Source organism: Geotrypetes seraphini, chromosome 2, assembly GCF_902459505.1.
Source record: "Geotrypetes seraphini chromosome 2, aGeoSer1.1, whole genome shotgun sequence".
Taxonomy (NCBI): domain Eukaryota; kingdom Metazoa; phylum Chordata; class Amphibia; order Gymnophiona; family Dermophiidae; genus Geotrypetes; species Geotrypetes seraphini.
In genome coordinates, this window is record NC_047085.1 from 139,459,509 (window position 1) to 139,473,231 (window position 13,723).

The 13,723-nt window shown below is 43.4% G+C and overlaps 1 protein-coding gene across 1 annotated transcript in view; it reads right to left on the reverse strand.

Annotated features, from left to right (window-relative positions):
* The window catches only part of LAMA3 (laminin subunit alpha 3), a 509,154-nt gene that overhangs the window by 134,736 nt on the left and 360,695 nt on the right, over positions 1 to 13,723 (reverse strand). The window contains exons 43-44 of the mRNA XM_033933874.1: positions 13,299 to 13,417; positions 4,623 to 4,703 (exon numbers count right to left, since the gene is read on the reverse strand). Coding sequence (XP_033789765.1) covers positions 4,623 to 4,703; positions 13,299 to 13,417 — 200 coding nt within the window. The remainder of the gene's footprint in view (positions 1 to 4,622; positions 4,704 to 13,298; positions 13,418 to 13,723) is intronic.

The window sequence follows — 13,723 nt, forward strand, 5'->3', positions numbered from 1 at the left end:
GAGTAGATAAGGCAAGCATGCAGGTCAGAGGAAAAGGATCTAGGTGTCATTGTTGATGATATGTTGAAACTCCTGTCAGTGTGGAGCGGCAGCTAAAAGAAAAAATGAATGTAAGAATTAGGAAAGGAATGGAAAACAAAAATGAGAATTTATTTTGCCCTTGTATCACCTCATAGTGCGACTGCATGTTGAATACTGTGTGCAGTTCTGATCACCGCATTTCACAAAAGATATGTTGAAATTAGAAAAGGCGCAGAGAAGGGGATGGGATGACTTTCCTATGAGGAAAGGCTAAAGTGACTAGAGCTCTTCAGCTTAGAGAAGAGACAGCTCAGGGGAAATATGATAGAGATCTATAAAATACTATAGAACAGGTGGATGTGAATTGCTTGTTTACCCTTTCCAAAAATACTAGGACTATGGGGCAAACAATGAAGCTTGTAGTAAATTTAAAACAGGAGAAAATATTTTTTCACTCAATGTGTAATTAAACTCCGGAATTCATTGCCAGAGAATGTGGTGACAGCAGTTAACTTAGCAGAGTTTGTAAAGAGTTTGAATAAATTCCTAAAAGAAAAGTCCATAAGCCATTATTAAGATCAACTTTCTTTCTTTAAGACAAGAGACTATCAAATTAGGAGCAACTTTTTTGTTGGCTTATCCATGTAAATGCCTGGTTTGGTATGCGGGATTCAAATATGTTTTTTATTCCCCAGAACAACTGAAGAACTTCCTTGATTTGAAGAAATTTATTAAAGACTAATTCACATTAAGCCTTTTCTTTAAAATTGACCTTTATTAAACGCCTTGTTATTTACATTTGTCCACTCCCCACCAATAGAGGTCTAAGGAAGGATTAAAAAAATTAAGGTGTTTTTGAGTATAATTTCCCCTATAATATTACTTGTCTCTGGGTTTCCTGTAACAAGAGATTGTCTTGTGAATTATTTTTGAAATGCATAATATAAATAAAGTAAAAAATAAAAATAAAAATAAAAATGGCAGGCATAAAATCTGTTGTACTCTTTGGGGTCTTGCCAGGTACTTGTGATCTGGAAACAAGATCCACTGTAGGAAACAAGATACTGAGGCTTTATGGACCTTCAGTTCTGTTCCAGTATGGCAATGCTTATGTTCTTATTAAAGGAACTTTTGGCTTTCATTTCTTATACATGCGCCCCCCCCCCCCCCCTGTGACAAACCCAGCACCAGCACTGGTCCAGTCCATGATAGGATCAAGTGCAGAAGAGCTGACCAGATTGATTCTGGCGCTCAACTTGAGGCTGACCTCCCTTGCCCCCTTAATCAAAGAGATAGTGAGCTGGAACAGAGGCAAACAGATTGGCAACAGCAGCCTCTGGGCTTTAGAACAGCTAAGGAAGCCACGAGGAAGGTAACTGCAATAGAAAAACCTAGACAGAGAAAAGCTGCTGTAGAGCCAAAACCCATCCCCCGCTACTGGCTGAAGGGGATTGGCTCTGATCTGTTTAAAAGCAGGCTGAGACAAACAGGAGGAGCGAGTGACGAGGGTGAGTCACTCCCACAGCCCAAGGCAGGAGAGGAGCTGTGGAACAGGGCAGCAGAGGAGAACGTGCTGGATTATCCCATGCAGGATTTGGAGGAAGGCTTAACCCCTTCAAACTATCCAGTGCCAGACCAGGTAGAAGGCATGGAGATAGAAATAGCTGGCCCTAGGGTAGAAGGCCAGTTAGAAGGTATGGAATTCTGAATGAAAGAATGCAGCAACAGGGAAACTGTTTGTGCTTTGTGTTTTCTTTTTGCATATCGTTTTTTTTCCTCTCTGCTGCCCAAGTTAAACCTGAAGAAGGGGATATATATATTGAGCTGTATAAGCATAGGAAGTTAGAGAATAATACTTGCCTGAAGTCTGAATCAAGGTATACATTCAAAGACAAGTTTGTGAACCAGAGGCAAGCTGAAATGTTTAAAGTGCAGTTTGAACTGTAGGAATGTTGCTGTGACTCCCGTTGCAGGGAGCTAATTAGATTAACCGTCTCAGCTGTGTGATTTGTGCCTGCATGTAGGAGCTGAGAGAAAAGCTGTACTGCTAACAGAGTGTGCGGTGACGATTTTTGCCTACTGAGTCCTTGTCTGCTTGAAAATGTACTGTAAGTTTGATTTTTGCCAATTTACTATTTTTGTTCAATGACCTGCAAAGTGATATGGTTTTGCTGTTGCATATCTTTTGACCTGGAGGTCAGAATAAACCACTTATGTTTTCCTAAAGAACTTGTTTGCTTGGTGATATAGTGAAACCTTGTACTTACCCTATATCTCGAGGGGCCTAGACCGTTGTCTGGGGCTGCTGAAAAATCCTGAAGGTACCCCTAGTTGAAGGGGACGCGCCCGAATCTGGGTGTTTGTCACACGCCAGCCCTGGACTGCAAGGGGGTTTGTGACACCCCCCAGAAGAATGCCTCTGCTGCAGAGCAGGAGGTGGGAAATTCTTCTGGGAGTCACTAAGAGATTTGTGTGTAGGAAGCTTTAAGTGGGTGGACCTAGTGTGGAGGAAGCAGGGTGGTGAATGAAATAAAAGGGGGATGTTAAGGAAAAGTGAGGCTTTTGGTTATCCTGATCTCCCACCAGAGCCCAAGTACTGAGGGAGACTCCTGGAAGTATCAACAGCTTGTGGGGGAGTGCTATGTTGGGGGAAGAAGTGGCCCTGGACTGAGGGAAGAGAGGGAGACCCAGAAAGGCTCACCAGGAGAAGAATCAAGTGGATTTTACACTCTGAGACTGTTGCCAAAGGGGACAGAAAAAGACTGTGTGGACACTGATCTCAGTAGATAAAAAGAGAGTAATTGTGATTCTGCTTATAGTACAGTCCAGACCGAGGGTTTTTGCTTGGTATGGAAGAAATGGCCCTGGGCTTTGGAACGAGAATAGGGTCCAGAGTAGCTCACTCCGCAGGTGCAAAAGGATTTGTTTTCAATAGAACGGGAAAGGGATTTACTAAAGTGACTGTACAGTATACTGGAAATGTGTCTGAAGAAATGTTACCTGCAATTCAGATTTTGAACTAAAGTTCAAGTTATCAAATTTTCATCAGTCTCAGCTTGATTCATTTCAATTAAGTAAAAGACTGTGTGAAGTAATGGGATGCCAGGGAAAATGATCCTTTGGCCTATTGGAGTAAGTGATCCTTTGGCCTACTGGAGTAAGTCCGACTCCAGCCTATGTCCAGCTTGAATATCAGACTTTTTGTTTTCTAGAACCTAGTCCAGGTGCCTGACCCAAAGAGCTTGCTGGTGCCCAAGACACCTTGAGTGAGACCAAGATTACATACATAAAGGTTAAAACCAACAAAGATATGATCAGATAACAATGGTTAATGTTAAAAAGTCTCAATAAGGAGATTCTTTGGTCAGATTGGAAGCATCATACACTGACTCAGGAAGTCTGTTCCAAGGGTGTGGCACAGCAAGGTGCAAAGTATGGTGTCAGGAGTTGGAAATGAAAGAGAACAAACAAATAAGAATGACTTTCCTCATGAAAGAAATCATGAAGAGAGGCATAGCAGCAGAGAGGAACTACAGCGTGAATATAGCATCACTGCTCATCCTATTGTTTCCACTGGCATCATAACAGGATCATTGCAGTGCACCACTCCAAAACACCTTTAAAACCCACTTCCTAACTGTCCCTTTCTGGATCGCCATTTGTGTTTTCTTGTGAAAGGGAACTCTAATAAAATGGTTTGATGCTTTACAGTCAATATTTATTTATGATGTTATATTGGAATAATGTTGCATAAAGATTTCGGTTTCAAAATGGCTTCTCTTGTTTTGAATGCAAACCAACTCTTGGCATTTGACCTTTAGGGTTCGATGCTATAAGCGGTGGCGGCGGCAGCCACTGATCGTGTGTCAATCACACATTGGCACCGTTTATAGAATCGCAGTTTTGTGAAAGGTAAGTGCCGGAAATGTAGGCCAGGGTTTTCAAGGCCTACATTTCTGGTGCCTACCTTTCATGTGAATCATGGCTAGGGAGGCGCTTTGAAACGTCTAATGCCACTTTCGGCATTAGTCATGCCTACAGTGGTGTTAAGCGTCGTAAAGCGCCCTCATATCTGCAATAGGTGCCTTTTTTTAGGCGCCAGTAGGCATCTACATTTTTTAAAAACGATGTTTTGCACTTAAGTTAGGCCCTAACTTAAGGCGCCGTTTATAGAATATGGACCTTAGTGTCAAATCTGACAATACATTTTCAATGAGATGGGACTTGGGTTCTTGATCATTGCAAATGTGGTAAAAAAAACAAAACAAAACACCTTATTGGCACCTACATAATTTATCCCCATATTCTTCATGATGGTTTAAATAAATAACTTAAGACTTTTTTTTAACCATACTAATGTGACTACTAACAAAAACTATTATTATGCTTAAATAGATATATATGGTTACTTGGGAATATATGTTCTGCCCATCCATTAGCGCCCTGCCCCCTCTTCCCAAAAAAAGTAAATAAACACAGGATGTTTGATACACAACATCTACTATATGTTACTATGTTGTGGTACCATACTATGAGAGAGACACCTTCAGATCTCTAATGATTCTTATGCTGCAGAGATACAAAGACGACCTGGCACTGACCTTTCACAAGTGACTCCAGTATAGCCTGGCTTACAGAAACACTGCATGTTTCTGCCAGTCCCAACACATCCTGTGGCAAAACTGAAAACCAAACAAAACACAAGAGAACATAATGATTACCATGAAAAGCATACTCAAAGCTTGAGCATACTGCTTTTGAATATTACTTAGGCAGTCAGAAGCAGGGCCCTAAGCACTTTTATTAAAACAGATTTCTAGAATCTTCCCCAGAACTCCCATAAAGTGCACCGTTGTGCGAGTATTTGCATACTTTATAATATATGTACATATTCCACTACTTTTCTCTGCTACTCTCAAACTGTGTCCCAGAGAATGCCTGGATGCAGTCGGCTTAAAAGTACGTGCATAGCTGTAGGCACACATCAATGCAATTCTTTTTTTTTCTAAGTTTTTTTTATTGATTTTTTCACATATCAACAAGTGTTATAAATTTTCCATACATTTATCTTAACAATACACTTGATATCTCTATAATGTATTTTATATAAACCATATTTTATATTATTTTTCTTATGAATTTATATAACATATATATTGTAATGATTTTATCAATTATTATTTAATTATGAACCCTTTTCTCTCCCTTTATCACATTAATTTCTCATAGGACTATCATTTATTCATTATGATATATTTTTTATAATGTATAATAAAGAGAATAAATTCCTTACCCCTTCCCTCCCTCCATCAATGCAATTCTAAAAGCAGCCATTTATGCAGAATCATGCTTCACATGTGAAAAGATGTTTATAAGGTTCCTTTAATCAAGACTAGAACCAAATCACGTTCTGTGTTTCTGAGAATCTGAAAAGCCAGTATACTGGGGGTGCTGATGGCTCTGGATTGTTTTTGGCAAAAAAACTTGACAAAATTGTATGAAAAGGACAATTAGAGATGGATGGTCCTCTCTTTTTCTAGAATCTGACTATGGTATTAAAGTAGACTTGGTGGCCTACTTCCTGCCTTGTAATTTATCAATCTAAACAAGAATTTTAGTTTAAAAAATTTACACTTTTCCCAATTTTAATTCTTACATGTGGATCGGGGAGGGGGGGTTGGATTTCTATTAATAATATATATGAATGATAAGATATTATATTCATGTGGTATATTTTTTGTTCTAGATGGAAGTGGGAGGGGGGGTGGGGGTTATATCTTTTTGTTGTATGATATGGTAGATTTTCAAGTGATATTGTATTCTAATTGTTTGATATTTACTGTACACTTGTGAATTATAAAATGAATAAAGAATTTAAAAAAAAAAAATTTAGTTTAATTCCAATAAGAATTTTAGATGGGAAGGGAAAATATATTTCCCATACAAAAGCCAAATTTCTACTAAGTAGTGAAAGAATATCTCTGTCCCATGGTACTACAAACCTAGATGAAGGGATTTTCTCAGGGTTTCCATATTTTCTAAGCAGTGTTGGAATGAAAATGATGGGATGTTGACTCAGGTATTTCCACAGCACTACAGGAAGTATAAAACATCCCCTTTACAGAACATAAGAACATAAGCAGTGCCTCCGCTGGGTCAGACCACAGGTCCATCTTGCCCAGCAGTCCGCTCCCGCGGCGGCCCGAACAGGTCACGGCCTGTCTGAGTCACCAGAAGGGGCCCCCTTGCCACCTTGGTTTCCCATTGAGTCTTATCTTCCCATCGAAGTCCTAACCCTCCGGTCTTGCACATGCACGACCTGGTTGGATTTCTATACTTATTACTTGGTTTGCTTTCTATACCTGTGTTACATCCCAGCACCTCTCTCAGTATCCCACGATCCCCCTATCCCTCAGGAATCCGTCCAATCCCTGTACCGTACTCTGCCTGATCACTTCCTCCGGTAGCGCATTCCAAGTGTCCACGACCCTTTGGGTGAAGAAAAACTTCCTTGCATTTGTTCTGAACCTATCTCCCTTCAGTTTCTCCGAATGCCCCCTCGTGCCTGTTGACCCCTTCAGCCTGAAGAATCTGTCCCTATCCACCCTCTCTATGCCCCTCATGATCTTGAAGGTCTCTATCATATCTCCCCTGAGCCTCCTTTTTTCCAGAGAGAAGAGCCCCAGCCTATCCAACCTCTCGGCGTATGGGCAGTGTTCCAGCCCTCTTACCAGTTTCGTTGCTCTCCTTTGGACTCTCTCAAGCACTGCCATGTCCTTCTTGAGGTACGGCGACCAATATTGAACGCAGTATTCCAGATGTGGACGCACCATAGCTCGATACAATGGCATGATGACTTCCCGCGTCCTGGTTGTTATGCCTCTCTTTATGATGCCCAGCATCCTGTTGGCTTTTTTCGAGGCTGCTGCGCACTGTGCAGATGGCTTCAGTGATGCATCCACCAGCACACCCAAGTCTCTCTCAAGACTGCTGTCTCCCAATAATGCCCCCCCCAATTTGTATTTGAACAACGGGTTCTTTTTCCCTATATGCATGACCTTGCATTTTTCCACGTTAAAGCGCATTTGCCATTTGTTTGCCCAGTCTTCCAGCTTGTCCAGGTCCCTTTGCAGGTCCTCACACTCCTCTCTAGACCTAACTCTGCCGCACAGTTTGGTATTGTCTGCAAATTTTATAACCTCGCACTTTGCCTTTTTTTCCAGGTCATTGATAAATATGTTGAAGAGTAACGGCCCCATCCCTGTGGCACACCGCTTGTGACTCCCCGCCAGTCAGAGTATTGTCCCTTTACTCCGACCCTCTGCAGTCTACCCGACAACCAGTGCTCGATCCATCTGTGCACATCCCCTCCCACCCCGTGGTTCCACAGTTTCCTAAGCAGCCTTTCATGTGGCACCTTGTCGAAAGCCTTTTGAAAATCAAGGTAAATGATGTCTATAGGTTCCCCATTGTCCACCCGACTGCTTATTCCCTCAAAGAAGTACAGAAGGTTCGTTAAGCATGACCTTCCCTTACAGAATCCATGCTGGCTTGTTCTCAGTAGGCCATATCTCTCGATATGCTCGCAAATACCATCCTTGATCATAGCTTCCACCATCTTCCCTATAATTGAAGTCAGGCTCACCGGCCTGTAGTTTCCGGGGTCACCCCTCGATCCCTTCTTGAAGATAGGTGTGACATTCGCCAATTTCCAGTCCTCTGGTACCTCTCCAGTTTTCAAGGATAGGTTGCAAACATGCTGGATTGTGCCCGCTATTTCTTGTCTTAGTTCTTTCAGAACCCTTGGGTGGATCCCGTCTGGGCCCGGCGATTTGCCGCATTTTAACCTGTCTATCTGCTTGAGGACATCCTCCTTACTTACCTCTATGTGTTCTAATTTTTCAGCCTGTTCCCCACTCATGAGCTCCTCTGAGTCTGGTATATTAGATGTGTCTTCTCTCGTGAAAACCGACGAGAAGAACGTGTTCAACCTCTCAGCTACCTCTTTATCCTCCTTGATCACTCCCTTCCTATCCCCATCGTCCAACGGCCCCACCTCCTCTCTCGCTGGTCGCTTCCCCTTTACGTAACTGAAGAATGCCTTGAAGTTTTTCGCCTCCCTGGCCAGCCCCTCTTCATATTTCCCTTTGGCTTTTCTAACCTCTCGGTGGCATTCCTTTTGGCATTTCCTGTGCGCCTGGTGATTTTCCTCCGTTGGGTCCTTTTTCCATCTCCGGAAGGACACTTTCTTGTCGTTTATTGCCCTCTTTACTTCTGTTGAGATCCAAACCGGGTCCTTTGACCGCTTGTTCTTGCCGCCTTTCCTGAAACTTGGGACGTACATTCTTTGTGCTTCCTGCAGGGTGTCCCTGAATAGGGTCCAGGCGCTTCCTACAGTCTCCATCCTAAGGACGTTTTTGAGCTTCCTCCCCACCATTTCCCTCATAGCAACATAGTTCCCTTTCCTGAAGTTGAGCGCAGTTGTTGCAGTCCTCTTTACTATGGGTGTCCCCCTTTCTAATGTGAATCGGATCGCGTTGTGGTCACTGTTGCCTAGTGGTCCTCCCACTTCTACCCCTCTTGCAGGCCCCCCTAATCCGTTTAAGATGAGGTCAAGAGTAGCACTCCCTCGTGTCGGTTCCTTGACTAGTTGCTCCATGAAGCAGTCCCTCACAGCTTCTACAAATCCTGTTTCCTTAGTGCAGTTGGAGTGACCTGTACTCCAGTCAATCCCCGGGTAGTTGAAGTCCCCCATCACTGTTACACTTCCAGTCCTGCATTCTTGTCTCAGTTCAGCTTCCAAGTCGTGTCCGATTTCCTCCGGCGTACCAGGTGGGCGATAGTACAGCCCCAGTTTTATGCCTGTACCCTTGTTTCCCGGCAATTTGACCCATAGCGATTCCAGCCCCTCTGCCTTCTTTGCCATATCCATCCCGACCGAGTAGATAGAGTCCTTTATATATAGTGCTATGCCTCCCCCCTTCTTGTGGGTCCTGTCCCTCCTGTAGAGCTTGTACCCTGGCAGCGCCACATCCCATTGATTCTCCTCTGTCCACCATGTTTCTGTAATTCCAATTATATCCAGGTCCTCCCCCTTGGCTACGACCTCTAGTTCACCCATCTTGGCCATGAGGCTTCTTGCATTGGCGTATAAGCACCGCAGGTCCCGTCGTTTTTCCTCCACCTCCGTATTTACCTGGGCCGCCTCCCCTTGAATTTCGGGCAGTTCTCCTGTTCCCTGTGCCTCTGCTTTGCCCTTAGCCTTTACTCTCGCAGCTTTCGGTTTCCCCACATTTCCGCCACCCCTCTCCCCAGCTTCTCCTCTGGGTTTTCTAGCCCTACCGGTCTCCTCCTGGGCTATCATCCCTTGAGGCTCTGTTTGATCCCCCTCGCCTTGTGGCACCCCTATATTGCCCTCAGTTTTCGCCCTCGTGCCACCCAGTCCCCCTATGTCTCTATGCCCCTTAGTCTCCTCCCAGCAAGCTCCCTTTACCTGGTGTTTCCCTCGCTGTCTGATCATAAGATTCACCGGTCTCTCTACTTCCTCCTTGCAGTCAGCCCGTTCAGCATCTGTTCTGGATACTGTTGTCCGAAGTGTCAACATCAGATCAGCTGTCAGCTTTCCCCCTCTCCTCAGTTTAAAGCCCTCTCGATCTCCTTCCTCACATTTGCTGCCAGTAGTCTAGTTCCCGCTGTGCTCAGGTGCAGGCCGTCTCGCCGGTAGAGCTTGCTCTTTCCCCAGAAGGACGTCCAGTTCCTCACAAAGTGGAAGCCCTCCTCCTGGCACCATCTCCTCAACCATGCATTCACAGCCTGGAGGTCTGCCTGCCTCTTTGCATCTGCTCTCGGTACAGGCAGGATCTCTGAGAATGCTATCCTCCGGGTACTCCGCTTCAGCTTTCGTCCCAGGGCCCTGAACTGGTCAGTCAGTGCGGCCATGCTGAAGAGCTTCCATTTCCCCTGTACTGTTTTACAAGAGGCTCACCAAGTAGAGAATGACACAGGAACCAATGTTTCCACGTCCCCGCGGGAATTCATTTTCCTGTCCTGTCTCCATGAGTTCTTTTCCTGTCCCTGCCCCATTTCTGTAAGCTCCGTCCTCATCTGCATAAGCCTCAAACACTTTAAAATCATAAGAGCTCGAGGCTTGTGCAGTTAAGGCAGAGCTTACAGGAATGGGGCAAGGGCAGGGACAGCGACAAAACTCATGGGGATGGGACAGGAAAATATTTGTCCATGTCATTCTCTATCACCAAGTCTTTTCTATGGCATGGTACAAAGGTAGAGAATCTGTTAAGGTCTACCTAGAGTGAGAAAAGCTGACTGGATGCCCCTCCTTATAACATTTGTATTTAGTGTCCTTGCCAGATGCCATATCAAATTTTCCACATGTCAGGGGGCCCAAAGGTTTTCGGTTCCTGAATACATGTATGTACATGCAATTCAGAAAGATGACTCCACTAATTCTGCATGGAATTTTGTTAGTCATTTTACTGTGAATCTTCAGTACAATGTGTTAATTTTGAACAGCTTGGTGCTCTTTCATTCCGCCTAATATTAATATCTGAATACTCAGACACTGCTAACATTTTTGTTTGGGTTTTTTTTTTTTTTTAATTTCAGCAATGCAGCTAAAGTGGCAGGCCAGCCAGCCAGATTCTCCATAAATAAAAAGTATATTTGAGGAGGGAAACCAAATGATCCAGCACCAGGTGCAGCCTCCAGGCCAGGGTGTGCCCAGAACATCCACAAGCACCTGCAGCGAGAAGGTGGAGCTGAACTCATCCATCAATGTCTGAAGAGCACATCCACATACCTTGCTAAATCTCTTCTACTTTTTATAAGAGCCTCACTTTTAGCACAACTGCGTTTGGCCATGATCTGTTTTCTAAAGGCAACCCCACCCCAAAAAAAACACAATCCAGTACAGTTCTCCCCTGAAATTTGCGGGGGTCACTGTTCCAGGAACCTCCACAAATTCAAAAAAACTGCAAATACGGTTTTTCACCTGTCAAAAGGAAGGGGAGGCAAGAGAGGGCATCTGGAGTGCCGGCAGGTGAAGAAAATCACTCGCGGTCTGCTCCGACCGCTTCTTCCTGGTGTAAAGTTGGGCTACACCAATCAGGAGCTGCTTTGACATACAGCTCCTGATTGGTGTAGCCCGACTTTACAACAGGAAGAGGCGGTCGGAGCACACTGTGAATGAGCGAATCCATGATTCGTGAACCGCAAATTTGCAGGGGAACACTGTATCTCATTTTGTTCTCCATGTAGTCAGCTGAAAGGTCAGAGAATGATTTATGCTGCAGCCAGCTTTGTGAACTATTACTATTACTTAGGTGTGAAAGCGCCAGCAGGGCACCTATGGACTATTTTATAACAGTGGGCCTGATATTCAGCAAGCGGTGGGCAACATTTTTGCTGCCCACCACTGGCATTAAGCCCAGATATTCAATGCCAGGCTGTTTCTGGTGACCGGCATTGAATATCTGGTTTCACTTTTGGCCACAGCAACTTAACCAGTTATGCCAATATTCAGCACTAACCAGTTTAACCAGACAGGAGCCTTTCCTAGCTTTGAATATCAGGCTGCGTGTGCATTTATACATGGCCGGAGCATGGGCAAGGCTTCCAGTTCCTACTACTTATTATTTCTATAATGCTGCTAGATGTATGAAGCGCTGTACATTAAAACACTGCTCAGTAGAGCTTACAATCTAATCAAACAGACAAAAAGGACAAGTAGAGGGTCAAGGAGTTTCTCAGTTACGTGTGCAACTTACAGAACACTATTCGAGGGTAAATCAAAAGGTAAAGGCAAAATACATTTAACGGCTTTAATAGAATTAATTTTTCCACATAGTCCCCTTGCAAGACAATGCATTTGTTGTATCATTCAAATAGCTTCTGTCTCCCAAAGCTAGGTAAGCATTGCTTCCTTTACTTCCTCATGCTTTGTCTTTTGCTCTCCGGGTCGCAGTGATGCACCCATGTCTTGTCATCATTGACAGTTCTCTCCAGAATACTTGGATCTTCTTCATACTGTTTCAGGAACTGGGTCGCAACTTCCACACGCTGTTGCTTGTGCAGATCAGTAAGCTATTTGGGAACCCATCGTGTGCAGACTTTCCTGGATCGCAAGCCATCGTCCATTCTGGCAAATGCAGACCCATAGCTGATATCCAAATTTGCAGCCAATTGAGACACCGTTATCCATCGGTCTTCTCTAATCAAGGCATCCACCCTGTCAATGTGCTCTTGTGTGCGCGATGTTGATGGGCGATCCGAACGACTTTCATCAGATATACCTGTGCTTCCCGCTTTAAACTTTTTTACCCACTCATAAACCTTTCGTTGATTCATGGTCTAATTGAGTCAATATCTTTTGATGGTGCAATCTTGCAAGTTTCTGACCTCATGGCTGCCACACAACTATAGGTCAAGTGCTGCACTATGATTGGACGAACTATCCAACAGGCAATGTACGAGTAGATATGTTGCATTTTGCTAGCTCTCTTCCGGTTATTGCATAATTTAACAATTGCCTTTAATTTTTGATTTACCCTCATATTAAATATGTACTCTGTCTGTACTTATGCCAGCTCTAGGGCTGGTTTAACTGCAGCTGCATAAAATCTTAGGTGTGCCAATACTGGGTCCCACTAGTACTGATTAACAAAACCTGGGCACCCAGTTTCCATTACAGAATAGCCTACCATTGTGTGTCCTTGGGGTGCGAAAATGGAGGCAACTAGCTGTAAAATTGCCCCCATACTGTGGACAAGTTATGCATCAGTTTTATTTCTAATGAAATTCAACATGTATAACCAAAGGGTCCTTTTACTAAGGCATAACAATGAATTAGTGTGCGTTAGATGCCATGCAGACCATATTTATAGAATGGGTTGCTCATCATTTAGCGTGTGCTAAATCCGTTAGCACGTCTTAGTAAAAGGACCCCCAAGTAAATAACTCTTATACAAAAAAGCAAGAGATTGAAGAAAAAAACAAGGAATAATTCCAATCATAAACCAAGAAGCAATTCAAAAAAATCATACAAAATCATACTTGCTCTGGGCCTCAATATAGCGCATTCAATTACAGAAATGAGGATTTTAAAAAGGAAAAAAGAAAAAAAAATCAGGAGGTAGCACATATTCTTATGCATCTATAGTCCTGGGTCAATTTCAAGAGTGACTATTTCTGCACATAAAATACTGGTTTATATACACAATGGGTGTATAAAATTATTCACTAAACAAACATTCTTGCAATACCTGTTTGATAAAAGTGAGAGAGGACATGGGCAGACACGGCATGATTCTTGGGTAGCATTTCCAGAGTAACCTTCTTTGCACTGTTCACAGTTGTCACCAGCAGTATTATGTTGACAGTTCTTAAAAAAAAAAAAAAAAAAAAAAAGATATAAAATAAACAGTGGCAATTCCTCCTAATGTCCCTATTGTTTTAAATTTTAGGAGATATGACCTGTTGGAAAAACATGAAGGGGGTAATTTATTGTATTTTTGTTGGTGACAGGCTATTTTGCCAGTTACAGAATATATATGCTCTGTCACTGCTTAAATTATTCATAATTTTCTTTTTTTTTTAATTGCTTATTTGCCCCCCCCCCCCATACTTTTTACAAAAGCGTAGCACGGTTTTTAGCGCCAGCCACGGTGGTAACAGCTACGACACTCAG